Source organism: Centruroides vittatus, unplaced genomic scaffold, assembly GCF_030686945.1.
Source record: "Centruroides vittatus isolate TY-2023 unplaced genomic scaffold, ASM3068694v2 contig_392, whole genome shotgun sequence".
Classification (NCBI taxonomy): domain Eukaryota; kingdom Metazoa; phylum Arthropoda; class Arachnida; order Scorpiones; family Buthidae; genus Centruroides; species Centruroides vittatus.
In genome coordinates, this window is record NW_027122208.1 from 1,820,734 (window position 1) to 1,844,066 (window position 23,333).

Sequence of the window (23,333 nt, forward strand, 5' to 3'; positions counted from 1 at the left end):
GGATCGATACACGTGTATACCTGGCGAAGTTCGAACCCAAAAGTGAGGTCAGGTTGCCAGGTCCGATAACCCGCCAGAGCCAGAGCCAGATAACTCACCTGGAGAGGAACCGGAGTCACGATCAGGACACCCAGAATTTCCTGGAGTCTCGTGTTCCACTAGGGGAACCTGCCCTACAGTTCGAGAGCCATTGATTTATTAAATATTTTATTTTATTAGGCGTCAAAAAACATACTGCTGTAATATTGATAAGTAAATTGGCATCAAGTATTTTATCTTTAGTTTGTAAACCTTCATTATAAAAATATTAAAAAATAAAAATTTCTGAATTACTTTTTTCAGTTCATTATTGACATTCCATTCATAAATATGGATTGTATAACAATGAAAATAAAATTACAATTAATTTGGAAATTTGGATGAATATTGCTGTTATCGACCAGAATTGTATTCGTAATGAGCTATTCTTCATCAGCAGAAAATACAAATTTTGATCAGATCACTAGCAGTCTTGAAATACGTTTATCCGGCTCCGATGGTGACAAGGAAACTTCATATTTCAGAGGATCTGACTCTACTACGGAAATTTCTGTCAGTACTCAAGACATAAATGTAATTTCTATTAGCAAACTACCTCTATTAGCAAAGGTATCTAAATCGAAAAGAGAACCACTTTTTATAAGCAAACTTCGTCAATGTTCGAGAATATTTCAGTTTTTGGAGAGCGAAACAGAAACAAAAGAAAGACAGCTAAAGACCCAGATATTGATTGAATTATATAATTTTATATCGTCACCTACATTCGACCTTTCTATAAATTGTTACAAGGAAATAATAATTATGTTCTCTAATAATGTTTTTCAGACATTAATTAATTACGAAATGGAGTATGAGAATTCAACCGAGATGAAATCGTCTTTGCTGCCAGCGTGGCCTCACTTACAACTTGTGTATGATTTTTTCCTAAGATTTCTAGAACAGAAAAAACTGAACACAAACTTTGCTATTGAAGTAATTAGCAAGCAATTCATTTCACAATTAATAGATTTATTTTGTAGTTTCGATCACCGGGAAAGAGGAAAGCTAATGCTCATTCTTCATAAGATATACTTCTTGTTTAATCCTTTAAGATTATTCATTAGAAATAAAATATATGGAGTTTTCTACAGAATTATTGAGAAACCGATTAATTTTAATGGGATATCGGAATTATTACAAGTTCTGAGTAGCGTCATTAGTGGTTTTCTTTTGCCTCTGAAGAACGAACACAAAATATGCTTAGAAAACTACTTTCTTCCTCTACTTAAAACTAAGAATTTAGATCAGTTCCACATTTCCTGGACTAAGTGCATCGTATCTTTCATGGATAAAGACAGTACTCTCACTGAAAAAGTCGTAAATAGCTTGCTAGAATCGTGGCCTAAACATTGCAACTTAGTCGAGTTAGTCTTTTTGGATATTCTTGAAAAAATATTGAATAACATCGAGTTTCGAGAATTTCTAAAAGTTCGAGACAAGCTCCTTAAACAGATAGTCGATTGCGTTAATAGTTCTCATTATCTCATTACAGAAAGAACTCTCAATTTTTGGAATAATATAATCATAATTCATTTATTAGAAAGTGAACATAAACTATTGATGCCAATCTTGATTCCCGTTTTGCGTAAAATTTCTACGAAACATTGGAACGAACATGTCGTTGCTCGAGCAAACCACATTCTTTTCAGAATAAAATCTGAAAATAATATTTTGTATGATGAATTTATTCTAAATTAAAACATTATGGAACAAACATGTACAGTATATATATTTTTTGGCGAATTATAACAAAGATTACTGACTTCTCGAAGTTTATATCGACACATGTTTATTTTGGAGGTACGACGTAAAAATGACCGTCCATACACATTTTTCTGGTTTGTCCCCATTTGCAATGAGTTGACGTTGTTTTGTATTTTGTCGGTACTAGTCAAGGTCCTCATACAGCCGGTTTAGCCACTTCCTGCCAGATTCCGGATATACGTCAACCGTAGTCGAGCCGTGGTGGCGCGACCGCTTCGCAACAGTTAGCGCGGGAAGAAAATTTTGCAATTTCACTATTTTTGTTACTTTGTTGAGAGTTTTTAGACTCTTAATCTTCGAAGGTAAATATGATTCTATGTGGTTATTACTATTATTAAACATAATTATATCGATAAAAATTGTACGAAGTAACAAAAGTGTTCCCAAAACCGTTTGATATTCTGTCGTAGTCTTTACACTTGGTTCTGTAGAAATTACAGAATATGATTACGAACAAAATAGATTTTTTATTAAAATATTTTAAAATACTAAGAATAGTTTTTTGCGTGTATAAAAATAGTATCTGCACGATGAAACGACGACTACAAATAATAAGCTGGCCCATAACGGGGTGGTAACACTTTTAAGATAAGTCGAGATGTAAAAAGATATTGTTTATTATTAATTAATATAACTTTTTAAAATATGCAAATTTAAGCTATGTAAAATGCATAGAAATGAAAAATATAAAAATGTTTTATATATAATATAAATTTATTGTAGTGTATACTAGTGTATACTAGTGTATAGATGTAATGTAGTTAATACTATTTGTATAATAATTTTTATGTAAGATGTGTTAAAACTACTTTTTTCTTCTTCAGAATATTATATCTCGATTAGATTTATTTGAGAAAATTAAAAAATAGCTAAATTTTATTACCGTATATTTCCGCAGATAAGACGAGGTATAAATTTTCGTCCAAGTTCTATAGTTTTAGCATATATCTGTCCTGTAAGACGACCCCCAAACTATCGACGGCCTATGAATTTAGTTTAGATCAGCGATCGTCATCCGAATAATAATACTGTATAGCGTATACGGAATTACCGTATATCTCGGCGGATAAGACGATAGTCGAACCGTAAAAAATGGCCCCGAAAATCCGGGGTCGTCTTATAGGACAGATACAAAAAATTAGATTGAAACTTATATAAATTAAAACCATTATAAAAGGACAGACAAACCGTAATTATTTACTAGTAGAGAGTAGGGCATTTCCAAAAAATAGAATAGCCCGTAAGACGTTTTTGCGAATAGTCGAGGTCGCTATTGTTGCAAACGTTTGCAACAATAGCGAGGCAGAAAATAAAATTTGTTCATTCGAAAAATTACGAATAGGACATAATTCCATATACGCTATACAGTATTATTTTCCAGATGACGATCGCCGATCTAAACTAAATTCGTAGGCCGTCGATAGTTTGGGGGTCGTCTTACAGGACAGATAAATGCTAAAACTATAAAACTTTTACGAAAATTTATACCTTGTCTTATCAGAAGGTCGTCTTATCCGCGGAAATATGCGGTAATTACGGTTTGTCCGTTTTTTTATAATGGTTTTAATTTATATAAATTCCAATCTAATTTTTTTTGTATCTGTCCTATAAGACGACCCCGGATTTTGGGGGCCTTTTTCTATGATTCAACTATCGTCTTATCTGCGGAAATATACGGTATTATCATTATTTTTATTTTAAGATGCCGAGAGCATCGTAGGTTGTTGCAACTTGTAATAACAGCTATGGTAACACAAAGTTATTAAACAGGAAAGTTGGTTATTTTAGATTTCCTAAAGATCCAATAATAAGAAGAAAATGGATCCGTAATTGTAAAAGAAAAGACAAATTCAATTCCGATTCTTGTCACGTTTGCTCCGATCATTTCACAGAAAATGATTTCGAGAGAAATTTAAAAGCCGACTTATAAGGTTTATTGGCAAAACCTAAACTAAAGAAAACTTTACTACCGACAGTAAATTTAGAAAATACAGAAAATGAAAATATTGATCGGTCGAATCAAAGAAAGAATCGTTTATTAAAAAGAAACAGAAAAATAACTGACAGGAAAACTTTTAGATGTAAATAAACGGGATAAACCAGAAGAATCTCTTAAAGGTAATGATCTTAATTTTAATTTAAAACTGTAATAACAATAGAAAATTTTAAAAGGTTGTACTTGATTTCTTTTAATTCTGTTTCTATGTAACACTTAATTTGTATATATTGATATTAAAAATACAGTATGTTTATAACATAAAAAATTGTTCTTTTCACAAAGTTATCTAACATATAAAATTACTTGTCCTGACTGACTGACTGATTGATTCGTCATCGCCCAAAGCACACCGCCGAACCTGGAGGTGAAATTTGGTACACAGGGTACGTCAGGAAAACGCACACTAAGAAGGGATTTTTCGAAATTCCCCCGGGGGAGAGGGAGAGGATTAAGGCTTAACCCGAAGAACGGCTTCTACCGTACTATTTTAGATGCGATTTTTTGTTTTCAATTACGTGTAGTCTTCGTCGAGTACTTAGGTGTATTAAATCGATAACATTTCAGATATTGTTATGAATATTTTTATATATTTGGAATCTTTAACCAAATGTTCGAACCGTTTTAAATTGGAATTTGTTATTGCGTATCGGTTCGATTATAGAACGATTGTAAACGTTGCAGAAAATTGATCAAATTGAAAACGGTTCGTTTGATTCTCGGCAACTGTCGTCATTCTCGGCGGTAGGCGTTATATAACAATTACTATGGTTGAAATACTGAATATAAATGGTGCTTGGTTGCTTGCAAAGTCGCGGATTTTGCAAGCAACCGACGTAGTAATATCATAAAATAGATAAAATCGATTTCGTTTACAAAGTAGAAAAACGCATTTTAATTTCATCTTTACACGAAGATTTGCTCAATATTCCGGATTTTTTTTTATTTATAAACCGTTTTTATTTAAGTAAGAATCGTAATTAATGAAATATTAGCGGGTAATTAAAGCTACGAGCCTCTGATCGGCAATGTTTTCACCATAAGGACGTAGTAAGATGTTTCGTTTTCGACTATCGGTGACGTCAAATAAGCAACCGATGAAAAACGTTTCTTCTCTATGAGGCAACCTTATAATCTATGACCTTTGGTACTAGTGCCGTAGTAGGCTTATATGAAGTCGTTAAGCTTCCTACAAAATATAGTGGCCGACCAGCCTAGCAATGCCCGTACATTACTATATTTACTGTAATTTATATATAATATATACTTTTGCTTTTTATCGTGTAAATTTAGGCTACTGTTATTTTTCTTTACACGTGGATCGTAGCTAATAGGCTAATACTGGCTGGAAAAAAGAAATATACTAGTAAATTATTTGCGTCGTATTTACTTTCCCCGGCTCTCTTGTATATAAGAGAGAAAAAGTACGGTGATAGATCAAAAATTGAACCCCCAAAATTTAAATGTTTTGCACTCGGAGGACCTCCAAACGTCAAGAAATGCAAAAATCGGGGTTTTCCCCCCTGTATGTATGGATGTTAGTGTGTATGTGTGTGTGTCACGATTTTCTTCACTCTTTCAAGCGTAATAATAACTCGTGCTTTTTGTCCAAAATTTATGAAATTTGCAGGGTAATTTGTGTATTAAGGAAATTGATGCTATTAAATTTTGGTGGTTAAATGTCGAGGAGAGTGGGTAGATAAACAGAGTCGTGCGTCATATCTCCAGTAAGGTCGGACTTAACGACGATTTTACTGGTTATTAGCATTTACAATTTGTTTATAAAATCCATCCCTACCCCGAAAATTAAGCTATATGCCATTTTATAATAATTAAAAATATAGAAAGTTTTTAAATAAAATCTCATAACAGATAGCGCCACCAAATGTTGCCGGGGAATTTAAGTTCCACAGATTCCACGGGAGATTATGCGATGAGCGAAGTCTTCAAAGAACTTTTTTTTTTTTTTTTTTTTGTAACTCTTTCCGCCCAGTGGGCACTAAGAGGGCCTCTTATAGCAAGCCCATTATGGGTTCGGCCAGGCCCACAATGGGGCGGCCGGGTGGTGAGGGACGGGGACCGACATATCCGGACGGACCACCCCCGAAAAATTCCTGGGGATTTCTCGACCCGTCCGGATTCGATCCCGGGTCCCCCAGGGCGGTAGGCTGCTAACCTTGACCGCTCGGCCATCCGGCCGCTGTCTTCAAAGAACTGTAGTCCAAAGACCAGAACATATGTAAGCAAGCAGTAACGCCGACGGTCGAAAAATCTCCAGAAATTTTTCGGAGGTGGGCTGTCTGGATACGTCGAGCCTCGTCCCTCACCACCCGGCCGGTTCGCCGGTCCCATAATGGGCTTGCTTAGAGAGGCCCTGTTAGTGCCCGCAAGGCGAAAGAGTTTTAAAAAAGAAGTAACGCTATCTACCGCAAAATGGAAACGTAGGATATACAACTTACACGTCTCGCATTCAACGCCGTACTGTACTTATAACTTTTAACGCTATTACAAATTTCTCACTGCGAAGTAATTTTTCGGACATCATCTATGTTTTTACAATCTACTTTACGGTCGAATCCGTGGCGAGATTGAAAAAGGCTGTTTTAATACCCGTAGTGTATAAAGTTACCAAAAAATACACCACAGTTTTTAAATTATTGAATACGAATATTTGAATTATATCTATTACTAGCAGACGAGCCCGGCGTTGCTCGGGCAGAAAGAAACGATAGAGAAGATTAAGATAGGCGATCTTCCCCGTTTTCACCGGGTGCAGAACTACGATAACCTTACTCGAATAAAGTGATCGATTTTAAGTTCTAAAGTCTATGAAAACTTGTTTGGAACATTGTACTGTATTTCGAATTTGGAACCAATTCAAATATTCGTTCAAATTCGTTTATTTTGGATTTATTGTTTTTGGGTTACGCGAACAGTGGAAATGCTTAAAATATTTAGTAATTTCCCAAATGTATACTATATATACCGCTATATACTTTTCTTCTTTACTATTTACACTTTATACCAGGGTTTATACAAAAACCGGTTTTCGAATTTTTGCTCAAAAAATGGAGATAAGGGATATTTACATCTTATTTTAAAACTTTTTCATTTATTTAATATTTATAACAAAATAAAATCGACTAACATCTACACAAAACAAAACAGAAGAAATGCCAGAATATTACATTAAACTATAAAATTTACTCCATATAAAAGCATGAAGGAAAACGAATAACAATGAATTCTTACAAAATATTATTTTATTTCTTATTTTTCGTAAGAAAATATGATTTTAGAAAGCGAAGAACGTCTATAGATCCGTGCTAACCGTGACCTTATTTTCCACAGAAAATTGCCAGAGATAGAAAAAGCTCTCACACTTGCTACTGAGCTGGGTTTAATCGTCTTTAAAGCATTAAATAATAAATCGAAATTTTTTGTTCTTCTCTTTGTACTTTCTAATACTAAAAACTTCTTTAGTGTCTCGGGGCAGGACGAAGTCACTTTTTCAAGTTCTTAAAGATTGTGGTCTGAAGATCACGTGTTCTACTGCGTAACCAACTCCTTGGGTGGGCCACGCATTCTCGATGACAACCGAAAAAACCGGATCAAGGAGGAAGAGAGGAAGATCGCGCATGCTCAACGGAAGAAAGAAAGGGAGAGAGGACGTGTAGACGATAGAGTCGCGAGATCGTTTTTTTTGGTGTGTTGTTTCCTTTGTTTTACTGTTATAGCGAAGGGACAGAGTAGTGATTGGAAGGACTAAAATGAACTTTATGTTCCTTACATTGGAGTCATAGAGTGTGTGATTTATTTCTTTTTGTTTTGTTCCTGCACAGGGAATACTCTAAAGATCGAGTACTTCCTCACAAGATATTTATGTGATCGATCTCTCGCGACCTGATTTTGGGGATGTAAGTCGCGAAAGGTTGCTTATAGAGGTGACTTTTTGCTCCTATAGTTATGCTCTATAGCTCTGATAAGGTCTTAACCGCCTTTTTTATTAAACTCTTTCCGTCCTGTGGGCACTAAGAGGGCCTCATTTAGTAGGCCCATTATGGGTTCGGCCAGGCCCACAATGGGGCGACCGGGTGGTGAGGGACGGGGCCCGACATATCCAAACGGACCATCCCCCGAAAAATTCCTGGGGATTTCTCGACCCGTTCGGATTCGAACCCGGGTCCACCAGAGCGGTAGGCTGCCATCTTGACCGCTCGGCCATCCGGCCTCTGTGGTCCCAATCGCCTTATTCAGAACTTAAATTGCGCGGAATTGGACGCTTTTTAGGCGTAGAGGGTTTTTTTGTTTTGTAGTTAGTTTTACGAAACAGTATTTAACAATATTCCCGTTTTATACCAGAGACGATTTTGTGTCAAAATTTTGATGTTTTTAATCAAATAATTAATTAATTTTTATGTTTTAAGTCTAGGCTTAAAAACCGGTTTTTCAAAACCGGGTTTTAAAAACCGACAAATCCTACTTTACACTGACTAAAACTAACTATTTCAACTGACTATTTCTTTATATCCCAGTACGAACAGATTTAGACGAAACTAACATTTTCGACTAACTCGCTCCTCTTTTTTTCCTGGGAGAGTTGAATTTCCAAAGATCCCTTCTTAGTGTACTGCGCAGTACGTTCTTACGACCTACCCTAACTGGCCGGATGGCCGAGCGGTAAAGGTGGCAGCCTACCGCTCTGGGGGACCCGGGATCGAATCCGAGCGGGTCGAATAATCCCCAGGAATTTTTCGGGGGTGGTCCGTTCGGATATGTCGGGCTTCGTCCCTCACCACCCGGTCGCCCCATTGTGGGCCTGGCCGAACCCATAATGGGCCTACTAAAAAAAAAAAGGCCCTCTTAGTGCCCACAGGGTGGAAAGAGTTCCAAAGAAAAAAAAAAAAAGCTACGACCTACCCTAACTGTGTATCAAATTTCAACTTTCGATTCCTAACCGTTTGGGCTCCGCTTATTATTATCATTATTATTATCAACCCATCTCTAATATATTATAAGATAAAAATTTATAAACACTATTTTAAAAAATAATATTGCTATAAGACGACTTTGACGGATGGCAACACTTTGCGGAAATTGGCTTTGTTGATATTTGAGAGCTGGATTCAAAATTGAGATCTCACCATGATCGGCGAAGTGTTGCAAATAATAATTGGATTTTTAGAAGAAGTAAGTCTTACTTCGTACAAAGTTGAGTAAAAAGTCAGTATTTGTAATTAAAGTGCATCTTCAATAAGAAATTTAAACTCGTTTGCCAAATATGGTCTGTGTGTTCAAACTTGTGCTTAATAGAAATATTCTTGCGTATTGTAGGGATATTGTCAGATTTTAACTTGAAGTTCCCAGCATTAAAGTCAACGTTAAAACTGTTATTGGTCGATGATAAATTCTTTATAAGCCATACACCAACGATTTCTCTCTTAATTTTATTTACAATAGAGACGTACATGCTAGACACGTCCAAAACACAGAATATTTGAGGGCAACTCATTTAAAAAACTATAAACAAAAAGGCCATACGGGAGCCCAATGTATTGATAAGTTTTCGTCTGTTTCCACGTGAAAAACGTGCTTATTCGGAATTCGGAGAAGCTGCTAAATATAACCGACTGAAAGAGGGGATTCGACTTAAGAATTGGCAAAAAAGTTTCCCAATTGTCTAGCTGCATACGAACAAGTTATGCTGTTAATTTTAAAGGATTTTTTTTTAAGTTTAAAATGTCGGTAATTTTGTGTGACACGGGGCCGGATTTAGGCATTTCCAGGCCCTAAGCTGAACTCTGTGTCGGGCTTCTTACCGACCCTTAACATTTTTAGAAGTCAATCGTAAAAAGAAAAGAATTAACGTAAACATATTAACTACTAATTTATTTTTGTAGTATTTAAAGCATATTTTGTTCGTTTGTAAAAAACCGAGCTTAAGCAATGTTGGCTTGAATGGTTTACGGTCGGTAAGTAGTCCTATGCGTTTTATGTTTAGAGTTTTTTAAATGAGTGGCCCCTCAAATATTTTATGTGTTTTGGACATATCTAGCATGTATGTCCCTATTGTAAATAAAATTGAGAGAGAAAGCGGTGTATGGCTTATAAACAATTACCGGAAAGATAACCAAAAACAAAAGTTTCTTTAATATTAGCACTTAATAACAATGATTAATTACTTTAAATATATTCAATTTCCTCTTTTCTTTTGTTTATCGAGTTATTATCGTAAACGTAATTTATGCGTGTGTTTCGTAAGGAGGAATGATGTTTGAAGGAAACCGTTGTGCGAGTGGTGACGCGCGCAGTTCCGGTTTGTTCGGCGAGACCGGGAGTCGCCAAACTAAGGCCCGCCGCCGCACCGTGCCACAAATGAGCTAAAATATAATTATTTATGTGAAAATATCATAGATTGCAGATAAACTTACTAAGTAAAAAAATTAAAATAAATGTAAGTAAAAATGCCAAAATTGGTCCGATCTGATTTTTGCATCCGACGGTAATGTAATTTTTAGATAAACCGGCAAAATAAAAAATTCGGCAACTTTTTGCCACTTTGGATGTCGGAGCGCTTTTTGTATAAGTACCTGCAGTGAAGTTTCTAAGAAAAGTCGTTACTGGCTTGCTGCAGCCGTCGTGTTTGTGTATTGGTAAATAAATATGCCGGTTGTCTTTATTTTTTGTGTATTCGATGTGCCGTATCGAACGAAATAGTTGCGCGGCCTGTGCATGTCGTTCTCTAGGTTATCTGGCCTACTGTGAAAAAGTTCGGGTGAACCCCTGGGCAAGACCATTTGTTGAATAAGTTTGTGACGTACGATGTTCCAAACAATGCTACTTAGATAATAAGAGATTAGGCATCCGTGAATTAAATTTGGGTGAGCGACTCCCTGGGAATTTTTTATGGGTAGTCGACGAAGGTGGCGAGGAACCGGGTCCGGACATTCGAGGCTCGGTCCCTCCGTTGTCTTTATTGTGGGCTTTGCCAAATCGACGATGGGTATGGAAAAATGCCCTTAGTGCAACAGTGCAAAGAGTTAAAAAAAAATATAGTTAATTCATTGAAGTAAGCAATATACCTTTAATTAATAGTGGGTAACCATACCCACTGTTATAAAAAATGTATTGCTTACTTAGGAAGAATATAAAATATTTCATGTACACACTATAAATAGACAAAACTGGAAACAAAATTAATACAAGTGCCACTGTGAATTTTGGAAATGTTAAACTTAAATTCATTCGTAAATTGATACGACCATCACCGTGAAATTCCGACAAAATTAAATTTAATGGAACTAACATTTTCAACCATACTTTAATAGTTGTCGGGTGATGCTTTAGAACAGTGATTCCCAAACTTTTTTGATCCATTGCCCCCTTTGTTCCATAAAGTTGTATCCAACTCCCCCAAATTGTACCCCAACACTCCCTAACCCATTTTTCTCTTGTGTGAGAAAGGCTTGAAAATATTCTTAGGAAAACTTTTCTATGAACCTTATACTTTCTGTCGAATCTCTGGCCATCAACAAGGCTTTACTTTGGATCACGGAAAACAAGAAGGCTCATAATATCACTAGGGTTATGATCGTAAGTGACAGCCGTGTTGCTCTGTTGCAACTTAAGAAACTTAATACAAAACTGTCAATAATTCAAGATAGTGTCAGTCTTCTGCTTGCACTACGGCACAGTATATGCATCAAGTTTTCTTGGGTGAGGGGATACTCTGGCCTTCCGGGCAACGATAGGGCTGACCTTTTGGCCCGCTCGGCACCTGCCTGGATACAGAGTCGTTCCTACAGTCACACCCCAGTAATAGGCTAAAGAAGAGCATTCGCAATCACTCATGGAAGTGCTGGCAAGGAAGATGGGACAACAGCTCTACGGGCAGGATTACTTACAACTTCATCCTCCGATGTTCTTCAAAGGAGCCATTGCAAGCATCTCGTCCCCACATTCCAGGTTACTCAACTTCTCACCGGGCATGGCAACTTCCGCAGTTACCTCAATAGGTTCCTGCGGAAGACCGACGGCAAGTGCCCATGCTCCCTCCACGAAGATGAAGATGCAGGACGTGTCATCTGGCACTGCCCTACGTACAACGCTCAGCGGAAGGTACTCATAAGCAAGATCCAAAAAGAGAATGAACTATGGCTATGCCGCAGTAAGACTCTGATAAACAACAGCAACATCTTCAAAGCCCTGAGACTTTTGCCCTGGATATAAAAATCCTTGACTGAGCATCCTTGTGGGTGCACCAGCTGTACCTCTGTGTGGGCTTCTTTTTATGTGCATGGTCTTAGTGTCGGTATACTTATCATAGTGTAGCATCGTTTCCACAGTCAAACCTGCTCTACTGTAATCATCACTGTAAAAATACTTTGTCTTTCCTGGTAGCACATTCTTCGTGCTTTCTAGGCACTCATCCCAAACTGTATGTTTCCATCTGACTCTATGGGTCAGGTGTTGTTTCTCAGGTGTAACATGTAACCTGTTATGTGCACCAAACTATGTGTATATACTGTATTGCTACATGCCAGCTGCAATTTTAAGGACAATATTGTCATATTGTGGTTGTTATGTCCTTTATTGTGTCATTTTACCTAATGTAACCATTTAAGGTTTCCAATCCTTATATTACTACCGTGAATGGTATCTGCAAAATGTATTGTCCAAATTTTAGTTGGAATAACATGCTTGTATTATGTACGCGTACTGCTAAATTAGTTCTCAATTGTCGCGCCACAGGATTTTGTAACACTGTTAATGTATGCTCATCTTTGTAAATATTTATGTACTTTGTTATTATTCCTATTAAATGCAATGCAGGTGCCCATGGATCCCTCAACAACTTTCAACTATCCTATCTCACTTCTTTTCACTTTCACCTTACCCCCTTCTTAAACAAACTTTACTTCTTCTTTCCTTTTCCGGTTCCGGGGCTATACCTACGAGTGCGGCCCGTCACCACCTCCTAACTCTGTCCTTACTATACATTGTTTTCAACATCTGGAAACCATTAAATGCAATGTTTCTTCTTATCAGTTTAACAGAGGAAAGGGAAAGGTTGTCAGGGTACCCCAACCTTTGCTTATGGTTACCATTCAGTACCTTGCCTCCAGCACTCCCTGTGCCCCCTTGCTTCTTTTCACCCCTGTAGATTTGCTCATTGCCCACTGGGGCAGTAAGATCCACTTTGGAAACCACTGCTTTAGAATAAAGAGAAAGAACATTTAAGAAGTTAGGTTGTTTCTGTAAATTGAACAAATACACAAAAGTATAGGTGAAAATGTTAGTTTTATTAAATTTAATTTTGTTGGAATTTGATGGTGGTGGTTGTATCAATTTATGAATGCTGTAATTACAAGTGCATAAAATTATTTTATTCTGATTCATATTTTCAGTTTTTTCACTTTAGATGTTTTTCTAGAATTAAATAATTTTAAGTCAAATTGCATTTAAAACTATGTAATTATAAGATATTTAATATTCTTTCACTCAAATAGACTTATTGTGTTTTTGAGATGTGAAAATTTAATCTTAATATAAAAGTTTTTAACAATTGGTAGTTTAATTCTAAATATTGACTGTTGATTAGTGGATTAGTGGATAAAAGTAAAATTAATCAACTAATGTTTTATGTGGTGATAATCATAGTTTTTGCAATAAATCTGTTAAGTGAAATGTTGTAATTATGTTGTGATATGAAAATAATCTTTTTATTCATAATATCTCATCACAATTATGAAAGATAAGCTGTAGGCTTACAAAAAGGCTGAAAAGTGAAAAATTAAAGATGAACAAAACAGTTATTTTTAAAATATTTGCACAACGAATATTTTATTACAGATAAATAAAATAATATAAGTAATAATGATAAAACATTATATTAATCTTATAACACAATAAATTTAGAACAGGCACTAAAATAATATTTTTGGAAGAGAAAGTAAAAGCAATAATGCAAGTGTATATCCACATTATATATATATATATGCCTATAAACATGCAAAATTCAAAGAAATTTTAAATATTCAGTAAATTTTTATATTTCTCAAATCTGTAATATCTCTATGTGAAAACAGATTATTTGGATAAGTATTTTTGAAGATATATATCTATCTATACATTTCTTCTAAAGGTTTAACTACAAAATACTTTTTCCCTACAATAAAATCAGCACTTGAATTTCTCAATACAAATCTCTCCTTTTACGCTACACAATTTGTCACTAGTCATAGTTCATTCAACAGCTACTTGGCAACGTTTAATCTGAAGAATACAGCGCTTTTTTTATTTTTGATATCAACATTCTGGAAACTATTCAGCATATAAGTTTTGAGTGTCCTATGTACTGTACCAAATGGATAGACAAAATTTGTGATTAGAACTCGAATAACTGAATTATAACTGGACTTGCTCTTCATGTAATCTAAAAAGTACAGTCAAACCTGTTTTTATGCGCTCTTTTTATGTGTGATTTTTATTTGTGCGATTTTTTTAATGCGAATTTTTAATTTGTGCGGTATAGTTGGCTACTAGTCTCGTGCGATTCGTCATGTCTCACGTTGACTTATTATAGCTAAATAAACTTATTATAGCATAAATGCACTTATTATAGTAATATTATTGCACGAATATGCGAAAAATGAAATAATTTACTTTTTAAGTCAACAAAACACCACCTGGACAAAAATATGTAAAACAGACGATAGACCAGACGATGCAGTCAAGTGCTGACATCTGTTGTCAATAAATTCTATTTCGTACGGTTTTGAGTTATTTTCTATGCGAGACTTTTTTTATGCGGTCCCTGTTGACCGCATAAAAAAATTATTTTTTTAATTGTGTTGCGAAAACTATTATTTACAGCCATTCGTGAAGTTTCGTGAGATTTTTTTTAATGCGTTTTTTTTAATGCGGTCCCTATCCCCCACATAAAAACAGGTTTGACTGTATATAGTTTACTAGTATAATTAAACTTCATTAAAGCTATCTTCAAGAGTAAATACAATTTCTTCATCTATATTCAAATTTGTTATAAAGCTGTGACTCTTGTATTGTTGAGCTGCAATTTGAAAAAGTTGTAGACCTATAAATTCCCACTGTCACTGTCTGTCTTTCCTTAATCTTGAGAACGGCGTTAGGTAAATGAAATTCGAGACCGGATACGGAAAGCTAGGGACGGGAGGCCCCGATTAACTATATGCGAACTTTGATGCAAACCGAAAGTCGCATTGTTTCAAAACAAAAATTTTTCCTAGAGTTAGATAGATGATTGGCAAGGCTCAATTGCTAATGGAAAAGTATGATATTGGGGCAAGACACTACAGTACTAATTTGAAGTGGAGAGCATTGTAGCCCAGCATTGTGATAATGTCACAATAAATAATTGTTTGTTTATTATCTTTTTTATTTTTATTCCATTTTACGTATTGTGTTATATTCGTACCGAGCGGTGTACGTTGTCGGTGGCATACCTATCTGTAGGATTTGTTTTCATAAGTATTCTAGTGAATAATTAGTTTAATTATTATAGAGATAATCTATCGAAAACAAGTATTTTTTATTATTATTTGTTAGTTATTTCAATATTTGCATTTCAGATGAAAGGTCTTGGTTATTTAGAAAAATATACTTTTAATTATAATGTAATGGATTCAATTGATCAGTGTGAAAAAATGCATGAAAAAATAGAAATTGTTTCTCAGTTAGTAAAAAGATTAACTGAGTTAGAGGTAAGAGTTTTTAATATTTTTACATAAAAATATATTAAATCATATGAAGTATCTTCTTATTAATTCTATTATTATTTTTAAATTAGAGCAAATATTCAAAAGAAAATGAAACAGATAATTCAATTAAAGAAGAATTTACTGGTATTCTTCCTAAATATGACTCATCTCTTGTCCAAATTAAAGCTGATAAAAGTGAAGTGAGTAATTTGTTACATGATACATTTTAAAAGCTGTAAGATTAAAAATTAAAATGTAAATAAATTGTATGAATGAAAATCAATGGGAAAAAAAAACAGTATAAGGTGATGTAAAAAGATAATAAAAGAATTGGTTGCAAACTGATTTTATCTAATGAAGATTCATTTTTTTTTATTTAAATAGTGTTTAGTTAAAAATTCTGTAAGAAAATAGTTATAAATATTTATTTTGTATAACTGAATATTTTAATATAGCTATATATGAGAAATAAACGTTTTGATAGTTCTTGACTATAATATATATTTTATTTATTTATATCTATTATTAATTAAATTATTTTCTGTTAATTCCTTACTTTTACTATTACAATCTGCTATTTCTTAAATTTTTCTAACACTTTCAATTGGATTGATGTAATAATTATCATGTCTAAAGGTTTTCAGAGTACTGTCAAATTTTGATTCGTTTACATTATGAATTTTTCTTCAATTTTTTAAAGTACATAATTCAGACAACCAATATTGAAAGGCAAACAAATTTATTCTGTTTATTAATTAAATACAAAGTACAAAGGACAAAAAATAAAATCTGAAAGATTCATAAAAATGTAATGTAATTGAGTAATGTAATGTAATATAAAAAATGTAATTAAAAATAATGTAATCGTTTGTTACTTATAAATATGAAAAATTAAAATTTTCTGGTTTAAAACTATGTGCAACGAATGCAACTTCGTGCGTATGGGGAGTACCCTATATCGGTTTATCGGTTGCTATTTGACGGATTGAAATAAAACTGTCACCTAGTATCCTAAATATCAACTATAACATATAATTAAGGTGGATTGATATTGATGTAAATAGAGTTAAAAATTGTTCTTTGATCATAGTTATAAATATTTATTTTGTATAACTGAATATTTTAATATAGCTATATATGAGAAATAAACGTTTTGATAGTTCTTGACTATAATATATATTTTATTTATTTATATCTATTATTAATTAAATTATTTTCTGTTAATTCCTTACTTTTACTATTACAATCTGCTATTTCTTAAATTTTTCTAACACTTTCAATTGGATTGATGTAATAATTATCATGTCTAAAGGTTTTCAGAGTACTGTCAAATTTTGATTCGTTTACATTTAAGTTATTTCTTATTTTTCATGAAAGTGCAAATTTTTTGACTGCCATTTATTTATTTGAAAAAAGCAAATCAAATTTACTGCTGATTTTGACACGTACATACACAAATAAATACAATTTTATTCACAATATTTAATTTGCTGTTTTATTTTGTATTCGTTTTAGATACTATCGTGTTTAGATAAAGAATATTTATCTTTAATTATGAATAATTAATATAACACGTAAATAACATTAAAAACTTTTGTAAAGCTTTGTAACTATATCTTCACTGTTTTATCTGGTGAATTCTGTTTCAAAATATATGTTAAATAAATTATAATATTTTAAAATGTAGATTTGTTAACTCGGTCTCCCTCTGGCAACAATTTTTCATGTTAAGTTTTTTGAAATTCTGTCAGATGTTAAATTTTTAGTTTAAAAAAATTAAGACACAGTCGTTCCAGAAAAATTTTTTCCCTAGACGATCTCCATTTTTTCTTGTTCTAGAACAATTTTTTTCCTTAGATGACCAGACCTTCCTTTATAGGCTACTTAGCCATCTAATATTAAAATGTTCTTTAAAAAAACAGAGTTAGTCCAATTAAAAATATAAAAATTCTTAAAAATTGGAAAATGGGATCTTACGACGTCTTCTTTTACATCCATATCCGTTCAGGAGTTTGGGTCTTTATCCACTCAAAAAAAAGATTTGGAAATCTACATTTTCCACATCTTTTTTTTTGAGTGGATAAAGACCCAAACTCCTGAACGGATATGGATGTAAAAGAAGACGTCGTAAGATCCCATTTTCCAATTTTTAAGAATTTTTATATTTTTAATTGGACTAACTCTGTTTTTTTAAAGAACATTTTAATATTAGATGGCTAAGTAGCCTATAAAGGAAGGTCTGGTCATCTAAGGAAAAAAATTGTTCTAGAACAAGAAAAAATGGAGATCGTCTAGGGAAAAAATTTTTCCGGAACGACTGTGTCTTAATTTTTTAAACTAAAAATTTAACATCCGACGGAATTTCAAAAAACTTATAATATATTAATATAATTAATCTGATTATATAATTATTATTGCCTTTACTGTCCTTTAGTTTCTTATTTATATATTTTGTCAACGTGGACATTAATTATTAATAGGACAATTATACTGCTTTTAAGATTTTACTCAAGAATTGAGGGGTGGAAAAAATCTGATCATATATTTGACCATACAGTTTGCAAAAATACAAATTCTTGTAGAGTTTGTGTTAAAATATGTATTGTAGTTTTTAATAAGTTCTCTTTTATTTATGATACATTTTATAGGTTTACTTATTTAGATATTTACGTAAATAAATATAAATATACAATTAATATTGGTTTACGTATACGGGGTGTTCGGAAATTCCCATTACAAACTTCTGGGACTTGTAGAGGGGAGTGAGTACATAATATTTTGATTAGGAAATGAGTCGTAGGCCGGAAACTGTCGTAGGACGGAAACGGTTCGTTTCCGTCCTATGACAGTTTCAATTCAGATGTTTAATTCTTCCACTTCTGCTTGAGGAATTTGAATTAGCTGTGACACAGTGAAATTATTAGGTAACTATTCGAAAGGAAACAACGAAACATCCATTTATCACTTAAGCACGTTTGTTTTTATTAACATTTTTTCCCTCAGCAGAAGTGGAAGAGTTAAACATCTGAATTGAAACTGTCGTAGGACATGGGTTCCTAATCAAAATATTATGTACTCACTCCCCTCTACAAGTCCTAGAAGTTTGTAACGGGAATTTCCAAACACCCCGTATACAAATCCATATGTATTTCTTTCTAACAGTGATATTACAGTTTTAATTTTTAGAATTAATGTAACTAAAAATGAAACCTTTAAAATAAATTAGTTCTTAAATTAGAATAAGTTGATTTTCACAGAGTTTTTTTAACTTTTACTAATATGTCTGCAAATTTATTTATTTCAACAATTACGTTATTCAGTTAAATAAAAGAATTGAAGCTTTTATGAAAAGAAAAAGGAAAGAAGTTGATGAATGGAATGTTCAAGAATTTTGTAGTCATTCTGTTATCGATGAAAATGAATCAGAATGGGGTAAGAATTATTATTAAAAAAAATCTTTACTGTTATGTTTTTAAAAATAAATTCTAATGCATTTTTATTATTTAGTTTCTTAGTTACTATAACCAAACAGCAATGTCAAGGTTTTATTTTGTAAAATTTATGATTTTGAAAGGATTATAGAATGATTAGCCACTCTGCAGTGACCGACAGATATATCTGTCAAGGGCAATCGCGTGGCACTTGTGAACGACTGCGAATTTCCGCAAAAGAATTTTGTGGATATCGCCGTCGTTATATTCTGGATCCCAATGAATATGAGCTGTACATTCTAGAATTGTTTGTGCATGATTCAATTCTGGTTGGAGACCATTTGAATATGCTCCTTTTTTAATTTGAAATAATGCAGCTAATCCAATGTTATCTTTGGTCATAACTGTTTCGCATATCATCAGAACCTTCTCATTTGCCATTGCAATTTGATTGAATTCAACTAGATATTCTTTTATTAATGTAAACTTGCTAGCATGATAAAAGATTGCACATCCATCTACATGTTTTCTTTCTCCTTCTGACATTGTCTTAGCTCTGGATTTTGGAGAAGATATTCCATAAAACATTTTAATATACTTTGTTAATGTACAGTCATTCTCTGTACAGATTACAATGATGAAGCATGGTATACTTAGAAGGGTGAACAATGGTAAGTGCTACCTAATTGTAAAAAGGTCAAGAATACTAGAAAATTAGACCCACGAATGTCTTATCATATACAAGCATCATCTCTGAACACAATGACAACAGGTACTGGTGTTGGACTTTTTTTTTTCTCTTTATGAGTATTAGAATACATTTTGTAATTGTGCAATGGGTTCTTAGCAGAAGAACAGCATAAAATATTCTAATTTTACTGAATCATAGGAAATGTCTTAATTTTAACTATAAATTTATTACCAAATTTCAAACAACAACAATTTGAAGCATTAATTAATTTGATGTAGAATGTTATAGAAATAATAATAATAATAATGTAATTCTCACTGGTTCTTGGTTGCATATTTTTTTATTTATTTTTACATTTAACAATTCATGTTCTTTTAAGGCAGTTTTAACATTTGTACAATAGATAATAATATTTCTTTACAGACAAAATTATGTGGACAACAAAAATTTTAAGCCGCTGTTAAATCTGTATGAAAATATTTAACGTGCACGTTACTCATTTACAATAGTGTACTTCATGGTGGAGAACCCAACATCTAAATTTAACCCAAATCCCAGCTGATTATTCTAAGATATTATTGTAATTACTGTGACATTGCAACCAATTAAGTATTTTACAATTAGAACATACAAAGATAAGAAAAACTGGACAGTGTTGACACTAGAGTGTCCAAATGTGCGATATCATTTGACAAAGCTGTCGGATGACAATGCAAAAACGTTTCTTGGTATTGTACTGCTTAATAGAGAAAGGGGAAGACATAATCCAATGAAGATTTTATGAAATAATTAAAAATTAAAATGTAAATAATTGTACATTGCTGTGTTTGACTGTAAGTCTGGATGTTGTACAAAGACAAAAAAATAATAATTACAAACGTTATTAAATTTTTTCTGGTCTATCTATGTCTTATATTATCTGACCTTCTATAATATATATATTATTATAGAAGGTCATTATACAGGATATATAAAGAATCTTTCAAATTGAGCGTTTTTTTTAAAAATAAATGAAATATAGATGGTGCAGTGAATTTCGTCCAGGTATTTTGACAGTTAAAAAGTGTGACGTATGACATTTATAAAAATGGTTTCGTACACGATACAACAATGTGTTCAAGTTGTTGAATTATTTTGTGAAATTAGCATGTTTTTAAAAAATGAAAGAATGTTTTTAGAAAATTACGTGAATTTTATGGTTTACATAATCGTCCATCTGAAAGAACTATTGGTCGAATTATTAAAAAATTTCAAGAGACCGGTTCGGTGGAAGATCAAAAAAGAGAAAAATACAGTCGTAGTGGTCGTTCACAAGAGCATACTGATTTTGTTTGTGAAAGTGTTGCTGAAGCGTACCTGAAATGTCCATTAGTTGACGTTCACAACAAGTTGGACTCAGTGAATCAACAACATGGCATATTTTACGAAAGGATTTAGCTTTAAAGGCATACAAGGTTCAAATAACACAGGAACTACAGCCATTGGACCATTCAAAACATCATGCATTTGTCAACTGAATTAAAGAATAACCAGATGATTTTTCTCAAAAAATCATCTTTTCCGACGAAGCACATTTTGAAATTGGTGGTTATGTTAATAAACAAAATTGTCATATTTGGGGTTAGGAAAATCCACGAGTGATTCATTGCCTTTACATCCTCAACGAGTCACTGTTTGGTGTGCATTATGGTCAGGTGGTGTAATTGGACCATATTTCTTTGAAAATGCTGCTGGTAATGCTGTAACAGTGAATGGTGTTTGATATCATGAGATGTTAACTGAATTTTTGTGGCCTGGACTGAATGATATTGATCTAGAGGAGATATGGTTTTAACAGGATGGTGCAACACCTCATTTTGCTAATGAAACAATTGCTTTATTGAGACAAAAATTTCCTGGAAGAATTATTGAAAGAAATGGTGATGTTAACTGGCCACCAAGATCATGTGATCTAACATCATTGGACTATTTTTCTTTGGGTTATGTAAAAAGCCAGGTCTACAAGAACAAACCACAATCGATTCCTGAACTGAAGGATGAAATTATTCGTGTCATTGGTGAAATAGAGCCTCAATTATGTCAAAATGTCATAGAAAATTTTAACAAAAGAGTGAACCACTGTGAAGCAGCAAGAGGTGGTATTTTTCATATATAAATGTCATAACTGATATTTCAATTACCAATAAAAAGTTTTTAAAAATCAATGCAAATCTATGTCTTATATTATCTACTTCTTAATGATATATATATATGTATATATGTTTACAAGATATATATATTTCATTTTATCTTGACCCAACTAAACTAGCCTGTGAATGATCTAGAACTCACCCTTTTACCAAATACTAACTACCAAATTTTTTATTTTTTCTATTTTTTTTTAATAAGTTATAATAGGAAAGAAAAACAATGAAAAAATCCCCAATTATGTCAGGTTATCCCAGATAATTTTTATAAACTGTCATCACAATTTTGGGAATGGGATATTAATAAAACAGTCAGGTATCATATAAGAACAATGCCATAAAAACTGTGCTATTTTTGTCTTTACAGTCTACTTTGTATACTAAAGATCATAAAGCAGTATTTGATTTCATATTCACATTTGGGAGTTGTTTTATGGGATAATAAAATGATGATCTTCAAAGTATGGCTGGCAGATAATTTTTGGCAGTCGTCAAAGTATGGCTGGCAGTTTTTGGCAATATCTGCAAAATTCTTTTGCGGATATCGCCAAAAACTACCGCAAAAAAGATTCACATAAAAAAGAAATTGTGACAATAAAAAACTTTACTAGACGTAACTGTTTACAGAATCTTTTTCCAAAACGGTAATGAGAAAAAATGTGTGGGAAAATACTTAAAAAAAATTTCCCACGTTTATTCTCCACTACATAGGGATAGTACCATATCTGACTAACCCACTGTAGAAAGGTTAACAATTACATAATTAATTACTCAAAATACTTTTAAAAATAAATTTTATTTAGTATGAAGCTAAAACTAGCAATATTTGCTGGATACGATCATTCACTTTTATAACCACTTAAAAGGGGTTTTTGGACGAATAAACCTAAATGTTATATCCTTTGAATCCAACATTAACCTAGTTCAAGAATTACTCGGAAGACAATTTTATTCTCGGATATTTTATTTAAATGCATTTCGAATTGGAGTTCTCGTCGATTCCTCTTCAGTTAGAGGTACAGTCTGCAACAGAGCTTACATCAATATCATTCTGCATCACATAACATACTTTTATTCTTATATATGACATCATTCTATACATCATCTATTAACTTCAATCAATACATTTTATGTTTAGAATAAATGGATAGGTTCTATAAAAGTTATTCTATAGAAAAATATGCAAAACCCCACATTTGATAAAATGAGCTTTAATGGTCATTTTATCAAATGAATTATTTTAGTTTATTGCTTCTGATATAAAATCTAATAACACACGATGAAAGTATTTATTTAAAAATTCTTATTATTTCCTATCTGCTTTTGATGTTTCTTTAAAATGTATTTATTGTCTATTGAATTATATTATTTTAAATTGTTGCCGATTGTTCTAAGAATTGTTTGAGAGGAATATTTTAACCTTTTAAGTATTTTTATAAAATATAATGA

General features: G+C 32.8%; 3 protein-coding genes across 4 annotated transcripts in view; all 3 read left to right on the forward strand.

The window, feature by feature from the left end:
- The window catches only part of LOC136975998 (V-type proton ATPase subunit G-like), a 99,743-nt gene that overhangs the window by 41,631 nt on the left and 34,779 nt on the right, over positions 1 to 23,333 (forward strand). The window lies entirely within an intron of this gene.
- Positions 457 to 1,776, forward strand: LOC136976016 (serine/threonine-protein phosphatase 2A 56 kDa regulatory subunit epsilon isoform-like). Its single transcript, XM_067271214.1, has one exon. The coding sequence runs from the start codon at positions 457 to 459 to the stop codon at positions 1,774 to 1,776; it is 1,320 nt and encodes a 439-aa protein (XP_067127315.1).
- Positions 8,923 to 23,333, forward strand: part of LOC136975968 (MAP3K12-binding inhibitory protein 1-like) — a 45,457-nt gene continuing 31,046 nt past the window's right edge. For both annotated transcript variants that reach the window (XM_067271156.1, XM_067271157.1), the window contains exons 1-4: positions 8,923 to 9,028; positions 15,448 to 15,579; positions 15,666 to 15,776; positions 18,897 to 19,008. In XM_067271156.1, the coding sequence (XP_067127257.1) occupies positions 8,984 to 9,028; positions 15,448 to 15,579; positions 15,666 to 15,776; positions 18,897 to 19,008 (400 nt within the window). In that variant the 5' untranslated portion in view covers positions 8,923 to 8,983. The remainder of the gene's footprint in view (positions 9,029 to 15,447; positions 15,580 to 15,665; positions 15,777 to 18,896; positions 19,009 to 23,333) is intronic.

Coding starts and splice junctions, on each gene's coding strand:
- LOC136976016 (XM_067271214.1), top strand. CDS start 457: ATGAGCTATTCTTCATCAGCAGAAAATACAAATTTTGATCAGATCACT.